At 39.8% G+C, this 9,934-nt stretch overlaps 1 protein-coding gene across 2 annotated transcripts in view; it reads right to left on the reverse strand.

The window, feature by feature from the left end:
• Nucleotides 1-2,681: 2,681 nt before the first annotated feature.
• Nucks1 (nuclear casein kinase and cyclin-dependent kinase substrate 1) overlaps nucleotides 2,682-9,934 on the reverse strand; it is a 35,697-nt gene continuing 28,444 nt past the window's right edge. For both annotated transcript variants that reach the window (XM_005375370.2, XM_005375369.2), the window contains exon 7: nucleotides 2,682-8,009. In XM_005375370.2, the coding sequence (XP_005375427.1) occupies nucleotides 7,810-8,009 (200 nt within the window). In that variant the 3' untranslated portion in view covers nucleotides 2,682-7,809. The remainder of the gene's footprint in view (nucleotides 8,010-9,934) is intronic.

Below are 9,934 nucleotides of genomic sequence, written 5' to 3' on the forward strand. Positions count from 1 at the left end.
CTTTTTTTTTTTTGGTTTTTCTCCGGTACCAGGAACCGAACTCACGACCTTGCGCTTGCCAGGCAGGCGCTTTGCCGCTGAGCTAAATCCCCAGCCCCCCAGTTAACTATTTTGAGATGTAAACAGAAAATAAAAGTATTAACATTACTTGAGCCTTTGTGTTAGGGACTAATTTTCAAGTTGAAGTACTTCATGATAACTCTTCGTAGCTTATTGAAAGGTTTCAAATCTTCCCCATTTTTTTTTAAGACTAGGAAAATTTATTGGAGAAAAGGAATGGGGAATAGGAATGGGGGGTGAATAGGACTAGCTCCTGAGAGACAAGAGGGGTCGCGAATGGGTTGCCAATGAGCCTACCTCTCAAAGGAAGTTTTATAGAGCAACATCATGAGGCTGGTACAACGTGGGTCAAAATTATGATCAACCCGTAAGATTGTAAGTATAGTCACTTAGGTAATATTGATCTAATGGTAGCAAGGGTACATGGGTGACATCTTTATCCTTGGTCAATAATCTGTAGTCTTAGTCTTGTCTTTGGTTTTAGTGGTCTTAGTAGGTGGGAGAGGATGGCTTAACCCTAGAAGATAATAGGAAATCTCAAAAGGATGACAATAATCTCAAGCCTCTGTCATTCCTTAGGGAAGCATGTAAAACGAGCCACTGTGACTTTTTTTTTTTTTTTGTCTTTTTGAGACAGGGTCTCGCTACGTAGTTCATGCTGTCCTTGAGCTCACTTTGTAGCCCAGGTTGGTCTCGAACTCGCAACGATCCTCCCGCCTCAGCCTCCCGAATGCTGGGATTACAGGCATGCGCCACCATGCCCGGCTAGCCATTGTGACTTTAATCTTTAGATAAGCCTCTAGCCACAGGACTGATGGATTATCTTTTGCATTGACTCTGAGGGCCTGGCCCTGTCTGACTGCGTAGGATATTTCTACCTAATTTAGCTATGATATTCTGCCTCTGAAGAGATATCCCTACCTGCAGTTAGGGGAGGAGTGTAGTTTCCCTCTAGCTGCTTTGAGCTGAGAAGGGTCAGTGTTGCAACTTTTCCCTGCTAAAGGCAGGCCCACGATGAACCCACAGCTAGGCAGTGCTCTACTGCTGAGCTCCATCCCCAGCTCTTCCATTAACTCCTTGATGTAAATCAAGGCTTCAGTGATCAGTGTCACCTGAAGATGCTGAAGAACAGCAAAATGTGGCACACAAGACCTGATGTGAACCCTAGTTCTGCACACTAGCTTCCCTGGGTCCCATGTCAAACTTCACCTTACTCAGACCAGTTTTTTTTTCCTACAATACTGGCGAAACAACAAACATCTGGCCAGTCTCACAGTTGTGAAAATTGAGGCAATACATACTCTATAAACTGCAAAGTGCTGTATAACTTATGGTGGTCACTGCTGTATATTTATGCTCATGGATGAATCAGTTTTCCCAGGGTGCACCTGTTTAGTGATTTGATGGATTCTGAACTCTAAACCACAATATGTCTCCAGCACTGGATAGAAACAGGAAACCTGATGTCAACTATAGTACACTCACAGACCAAGGAAAAGTGGTTGATGGATGGTTAACATTTGGAGGTCAACTTTGACTTGGTGCAAACAGTAAGAAATAATGTTAGCAGCCAGGCATGGTGGCACACACTAGTAATCCCAGCACTCAGGAGGCTGAGGTAGGAGGATCGCCGAGTTCAAGGCCAGCCTGGGCTGTATCATGAGTTCAAGGTCAGCTTAAACTACATAGCAAGATGTGTCTCAAAAAAAAAAAAAAAAAAACATCAAAAAAAAAAGTAGTCACCTACAGGTCAGCATGCATAAAACAATTTCAAATTTAAGGTGAGTCTGCATGTAGACTACATGGGAAGGCTGGGAAAAATGAAGCCCAAATAGTTACAGTATCAACCCAGTTATATCTTTACCATGTTCCCCATCCAAAAAGTAAAAGTAACATTTATTCTAAATTGTAAGACGGTTTAGTGTACTTCTAATGGGTGTTTGAAATGGAGTGCAAATGTGGTTGCGTGTGCATAAACAGTATCTTTCACAGCAACCCAGGACCCAGGAGGCGGAGGCAGGACTGCAGAGCTTGAAGCCAGCCTGAGCTACAGTGAAACCCTGTCTCAAACACAAAAAAACCCAAACAAGAACCCAAACTATTATCTGTAAGTGAAGTGGACTTTACCCACCACACCACTTTGGACATGAACATGGAGAAAATATTATGAGGGGTCTTCATATACCCAGTCTAATTCTTGTAATAAAAAATTGGTCAATTGTTTTTTGTGTTTCTTAGTGTGCATGTGCAGAACTGGGGACTGGACCCAAGGCCTTTACACTGAACTACATCCCTAGCCCTTTAAAAAATTTGTTTTGAAATAGGGCCTAAGTCACTGTTTCCCAAGTGTACTTACTGAGGATCCTCCTGCACTGGCCTCCCAGAGTGCTAAAATTTCTACGGCCTCTTGAGTCTATGTTCTTAAGCATTGCTTGAGAAAAGCTTTGATTCCTCAGTAAGATAACCTTTCCTTTCCCAACAACAGGGTAGTGCCTAGAAGTTTCTAAATTAGTTGGGAACCGCCCCCAATCAGGATGGACTGGGAGCTGATATGCTACAGTTACCAGCTGTATGTGTCAGTGTATTGCTTCAAAGTGTTGTAAGTACACACAGTACACATCTGGGTTATAAAAGCCCTTTTATAAAGCCATTTTTAAACAAAACAGAAAAAAAGTTTACAAAAGAAAAAAAAAAAAGATACAGAAAAAGAATAACTTGCTTCATATGTCCCCGAAAGAGAAAAATAAAGGGGACAATGCCAACATGCTCAACGATAAGGGGTTCTTTTTCTTATTTTTTAATACAAAATACAAGCAAAGGATATACATACTTAAAACAGAGCTCAGGAGCAGACACGCAGTCCTGGAAACCCTTCAATAAAAGTAAAGCGGAATTTGTTTTTTGTCTATGCAGATACATACAGAGACTGGGATATGTAAAAATTAAGTATCACAAAAGACCATCACACGATTCTACCAATGCATGTTGCATCTATAATTCACGAACATGGTCAACAAAATCATGTTCACTTCAACCCTATTTCATTTAAATTAAAGAAAAAACCTTTTAAATAAAGTGGTTACATTCAAACTTTAACTTCCTTAGTACCATGCTGCAGATTCCAGCACTGTTAAGGTATTGCAAGAATGCCCAACCCTCTGGTGTCTGATCATGTATCTAGCGACATTGTAAAGGATGCCCGGTCTCAGCCCAAGGACTAATTCATATGTTTAAGCAGGTTCCTCTTTTACCCTTCCTGCTCAGAGCATAGAAGATTAAGGACTAAAATCAAGGAGGACTAGTTTTCGAGCTGGCAAAATGAAAAGTCTAAAACACAAATCAAGGCAAACAGTCACTGAGAACTTGGCTGCTGCTAAACCTGGCAAGTCTTAGCCTTTCTAAGTCTTGCAGGAATTAGGTGTTTAAGGTTTGTTGCAACACGTTCATGGTAAACAAATTAAGTAGAGCTCTTATTTACAAATCCTGTAACAAATACTTCTGGAGGAAAAAAAGAAAAGGATTCACTAATTTCCAGAAGACAAAGGTTTAATTTGCTAGATGTATACAAACACACACTCATACGCACACCCACACAATACTTCAGGGGCTTTTATACATGTTATTTTAGGGCATAAGCTGTGTACTATACCCCACACCCCATCAAAAAAGGAGTGGGTTAAAGAAAAATCCCAGTTTCACCCCCCCAATAATCTAGAAAACCCTCCCTCACCCCTGATGTACAAAGTGTCTGCACAGCGGCGGCATTCTACCGGCCACACAAAGCATGCTCTGACAGATGTCACCCATCAGTCACTCCACTGGCATGGCAACAGGCAGGTATTCGGGATTTTTCCCAATAGTGGTTATTACAGTCAGCACCACTGTGAGTTTCGCGGATTAGGCTTTGAAGTATAAGTTATGGATTTAATATTCAAAAAGAATCATGAATGAGTTTATCCAAGACAAAGGGAAAATGAGGTGAGATTGAAATCTAGGTGATAACTTCATGTTCCAACATTCAAACAATAAACCAACTCTCCATTTTTACAGACTCAGCTTCACCCACAGAGAAAAGGACAATGTTCTACCCTTAAGAGCAACCAGTTTTATTTTCCCCACTTCTTGGCAGGAGATGTGCATTACTTGTTAAGCATCTCAGTGTAAACTCCATAAAGATCACAACCCAGGTTTCACCCTTCCAAAATCTCAGTGAGTTTTTTCTTTTCAGTGTTGCTACTGCTGATGTAGGCAAAGAATGAACAGTTCCAACTGGCACTCACCCACTACAAGAGCCACATGGCCACGTATCTTTTATAAAGCTTTCCCCATTGCTCCTGGTATTAAATTCTGCTCATTTTCTCTTAAAACAGCTCTTAAACTGGAATTTGTTTCAAGAAAAGCACTATTTCATTCCCAACCAGTACTCTAAAATTTACTTTTATTTGAATGCTCATTGATATAAAACTATTTTTTTGAAGTATCAAGTTTACTTTGATTATACTCATGAGTATCAAAAATCTTATTAGATTGTAATCTCAATTTCCATCTTGACTTGCTACCTCTAAGAAAATGGTATCTGAACCAGTTCCAAGTATTGAATTTGAGAATTAAAATTCTGGGGCAAAGCAGTTACTGTGGGGAAAAAAAAAAAGTCACTACCCAAAGCTCCTTCAAGAGAATTCAACTACTGTATTATTTTTCAGGATCAGAAGATTTCCCCTCATCTCCTCAAGGAGGAAACACCAATTATTTTTCCTTTATGGAATCAACAGAGTGGAACTACGAAGTGTTTTAGAAAGCAGGGCCAATCTTCCATTACCGAGATTATAATTTACCCTTGGGTCCACTCCTGACTCCAATCTGAGGCGAGGATGGCTACAAGCAGCAGCAAGTTACCAACGAGTAAGACAGAAACTACCCATTTCTAGCTGGAGGAGGGGAGGACAGCACAAAAGAACTCTTAAGAATTAGAATGTAGTGTCAGTCAGCATAGCTGCCAAAATCTGTTACAGAGGTAAACCTAGGGGAGCTTAGACTTCAGATAACATAAAAAGCACCTTCAAAGTCAACATCCTACTTCCTGAGCACTGCAAAGTTAAGACAGTGAATGCTACTGCCACTTCACTATAGGCACACTAGAACAAAAGAGCAGGTTTCGCTGAGGGGAACTGACAACAGCCAGCCACTACCCATTTCAGCTGTAACGCATCCGAACACTATTAGCAAGCCTAACTACCGAGCACCTGTTTCCAGTTGAGTCACCATAACTGTCCTTCTACTTGCATGCATGATTTGAGTGAACACTACAGCATTTAAAAACATCAGTGAAGTGGAAAAAGCAAGTCTTTCAGAGTCCGTCTCACTTGGGGACACAGGTCCTTCTGCCCAGTCTGTAAGAAATCGAGAATACAGCTTTCGATCTAATGAATTAGTTTTAAGAGTCACTAAACAAGAAGCCAAATCAAATCACATAGCCTAGAAAACATGATTACCTCTAATGTGCGTATGTTACAGAGATGGTAGTGCAGATTCATGTATTAAAGAGAATTGTTACACACAAAAATGAGGCTAAGGATTAAAAAGAGCCCCCCCCCCATCTGCATATAACATACCTAAGAAAAGCTCAAATGTTACTAGGAATGTAGGACTTAAAATAGAAGTGCACACTGGAAACACTGACAGATCTTTTACTCTATGACCATAAATCTTTTTTTGTTAAAAATGGACACCTGAACTAAAACAAATAGAATAATCCCGAACACCCTCATTACAATGCTCACAACTATGAATTTAAACATCGTGAAAGGTGATAAACCAACTCAAACTTCTATTCCAAGTGCTGTATTTTTGGCCATGTGCTAAACACTATTTGTTCTTTAACACACAGTGCAACAAGGAAATGACTGACTCTGGGTGTTTTTTACAAAATCAGAGTTAAGAATGTTCCTTAAAAACCAGAGTAAAAATGTTTCTTAAATAACCCTTTGTCAAAAAAAACCAAAACAAAACAAAACAAAAAAAACACCCCAAAAATAAAACCCTTTGTCCTGGGAATACCTGCAAGAAAGCCACGTTGTCTGAGGAAAACATGTTGCCACTTAAAGACAAAAAAAAGCCACACAGACTACTGAGGAAGCAAATCTAGATTAAAAGGCAAGAAAAAAAAGCAGTTAAATTTCACTAATTTTCAAATTATTAACCTACTAGGACCCTTAAACTTTGCTCCCACTAGCGCATAATATCAGGATGTGGAGGATCAAACCTACAGATCTATCTCTTGACTATCTCTAAGGCGTGGAAAGATCCTGTTACCAACGGCACACAGGCCTCCTAAAGAACACATACGTTTCTCTAGTCCAGTTGAGTCTCAGTCTCCTGCTGTAAGAAACATGAGCAGTAAGCAGGGGCTGAGCCCCTCAATAACGTGAAAGCGGCATTTAAGACATCTCCCTCCTTTCAGTATGTGGAGAACAGAGCCTGGAAGGGTCCTACAGCACAGCCGCTGGATCAGGGTGTGAAGCGGTGTTCCACGCAGCAGCAGGAAGTGGGAAGATGTATCTCATAGCACGTTTCTACAAAGAAACTGGGAAGATCTGGGTGTAAAAATGAAAATGTTCTATCCCCAAATAAAAACAGCATGGTTCATGGGATCTAAATGCACATTTACAGCATAAAACAATTTCAACCTATGTTTTCATAAAGGAAAAATCTCAACCCTTTGTGACTGAGTTTCACATTACCTGGAACATTTATTTGTGTAAAACCTAAACATTCTCAGTTTGAAAAGAAACCCACTGTGATGTGTAGATCCATTTTGCCATTTCAGTTCTAGGGTTTTTTTCTTTCTCTTATCCTTGGTAAAATTTTATCCAAAAAACAGGATACATATTTTTAAAACATGACCCAGACAATAAAGTATGAAATCAAGTGATTTCAATTTTGGCAGCCCCTGTATTTTCTAAGCTCCTTAAAGACCAGCTGGATAAAAGAATCATGGGCTCCAAGTCTCTTTGAGATAAATGATGAAATAAAAATGAAAACCCACACCCCCAAATATGGTCGAATATCCCCACCATTCCATACCCACCCACTAAGGTAAAAAATATGAGTACTTTTAGTAACAATTCAGAATTCACCTTTATCTCCTACTGGACTCATCAGTTTAGAGTCATGATTTCTTTTAGACATTTATACTTATGTATATAGATATATAAACTCATATTAGATGACAATTGATTTTTTTAGAAGTCCAGGCAGAGAAGGAAGCAATTATTTTTAACTAAAATCTGTCTATGTTTTTTGATTACTGTTCAACTTGCTACGTCATTTTAGCCAAAAGCAAAGTTCCCATAGTCTCCATCTCAGATCTTATTGCTTCACACGTGTGCATCTTCCGTTACAAAGAAAAAGATGGAGCAGTCAGTCCAGTGATTAATCTGACATGGCTTTCATTGGGGAACAGGGGTGGTGGCAAAGAGAAGAACAGACACAAAGGTAACTTAAACACTTCCATATACAATGGTTTTCTGGAGAAAGAGAGGAAGAGTATAAGAGGGAGGGAAAAAGTGAGAAAGGGGGGAAGAGAGAAAAATTATTTTCAACAAATAGAAAAAAGCACTGAAAGCCCATGAGTCAAGCCATAGCCAAAACCATGTTCTATCTTAAGTAGGTTCTCTTTTTCCCCCTCTTTTTTCTTTCTTTCTTTCTTTTTTTTTTTTAATAAAATCTCTCCCCAAACCATGAGCACTTTTAATCCTCCCCAGACTGGGCTTCGTCTTCGGACCCTTCGTCTCCAGACTTCTCAGGTGGGGGGCTTGCCGATGCTTTCTTCTCTGGAGGGCTTTCGGGTTCCTCATCTTCTTCTTTGGGAGAAGGAGTCTTTTCCTTTGATGCCTTGGAAGCTGTGGGACGACCCACTTTCCCTTTGCCTTTCACTGGACTTGGTGTCACTGAAAGAAGAAAAATAACCATCAGAAGAAAAGAAAATGTCTTTAATAGAAATCATCTACAAATGACAGAATAAAGTCTATAAACAACATTCCAACTTCCTCAAAAGTTGGTTGGGAACTACACACATAAATCTCAGCTTCTAATCAGGTCATAATAAAGTGTTCCAATATGCTATAGTAGTTTCCAATCATTTTGGTGAATTTGTTTTTTCAACTGATATATAAAAACGAAGCCAAAAATTTAGCTGGATGTGGTGGTCACTGTAATCCTAGTGACTTGGGAGGCTGAGGCAGAAAGATTGAAATTTTAAGGACAGATGAAACAACTCAGCAAGATTCTGTCTTAAAAAGAAGAAAAAAAAATGGCTAGGGATGTACATCAGTGGTAGAGTGCTTCCCTAGCACGCGTAAGGCCCTGAATTCAATCCTAGTACTCACAAGAAAAACAAAGAGTTCATATTTATATATGGAATACTCTGTTATGTCTTGACATGTTTCATTTAGCCAATCCCCCCCTTTTTTTTTGAGGTACCAGGGATTGAACCTATGGTCTTTGCATTGAGCTATAGCCCTGGTCATTTTTTATTGGGTGATAGGTGCTAAGTTGCTAAATTGCCCAGACTGGACTTGAACTTGTGATACTCCTGCTTTATCCTTCCAGAGTGCTGAGATTATAGGTGTGTGTCACCACAACACTGGCTCATTTTTAAACTAACACAATGCTTTTATTTTTTGTTTTTTTATTTAGAAAATAAAATTTTATTGTACAAATTCTACATTTGTTGTAGAAGTTGAAAGGCAGGGTAAAGACCCTTTTGTTCATCTATTTTTGACATTTTCTGTGAAAAGTATCAATGTCCTAATACGTTCTTGGGTAATACTAACAGTTGTGTTTGTAGTAAGTATTGCGACACTATATACAACTGAGAACAGATTTTAAAAAAAAGTGCAGGGTAAAGACCACTTGCCAAAGACAATTTCCAAGAATTTGGTATTTCCCACGGCAAGGTGCAGTCAGTCATCACTGTTAACTGCAATTTGATCATACTCAGTAAGACCCAATGCATCTGGGATTTGTCCCCTTTGGAAAAATTTTAACAGAATGTTATTTTGATTTCTTTAGAACAGTTTTTCTTGTAGAGTGTTCTTATGATCCCTCCTCCTGGAATCTGGACACAGTAATCAGAATCACTCATTTCAGGAATGTATGAAGTTTTTTTCCATTTCTTGCAAGTTAAGGCTCTTTATTTTATTGAGCACTTTTCTGCATGCAATGTGTAAGCAAGTATGCAGGAATTGTGAAGCTGAGGTTGTTTTGTTGCTATAAGTGAGTGACTGCTTGCAAGAATAGTAACTTTGGCAATCTGCTATTCTTCACCCAGGAAAGGAGTTTTTCACAGGATGACTTAGACTTATACTTAAAAAGTCACTGACTTTCTGGAAAGCAATGAATATATGTCACCATTTATACTGAGTTCTGTTCAATCTTCTGTTATTGCATATGGCTTGTTTCCTACCACTGTCAACAGATGATCAGTATAGAAGTAACCGATCTTCAGACATATTCAGTATAGAAATAATCACATCTATTGCAAGCTGGCCAACATCTCCAACAGATACCTATCAGGCTACACCCAACAGTAGCAGGGTACAGCCTGCGAGGTCAGGCACAACTCCTTACCCACAGGGCACAAACATGGGTGCGAGGCAGAGGAGAGAGTGGCATGGGCCAGAGGGGGAAAAGGCTTCAGGGAGGACACTGAGGCAGCACTGAGTCCATGATCAAGTCTGTGTTCAGGTCAGGCTGGGTCTCTGCAAGGCCCTAGGCACCTCCCACAGGCTGCCCACATGTGTGGCCTCCCACAGCAATACTTTTAAAAAGGAAACATGATGCAGCCGAGTGTGGTGGTGCACGCCTGTGATCC

The sequence above is a fragment of the Chinchilla lanigera genome, unplaced genomic scaffold, assembly GCF_000276665.1.
Source record: "Chinchilla lanigera isolate Chin_1 unplaced genomic scaffold, ChiLan1.0 scaffold00005, whole genome shotgun sequence".
NCBI classification, from domain to species: Eukaryota; Metazoa; Chordata; class Mammalia; order Rodentia; family Chinchillidae; genus Chinchilla; species Chinchilla lanigera.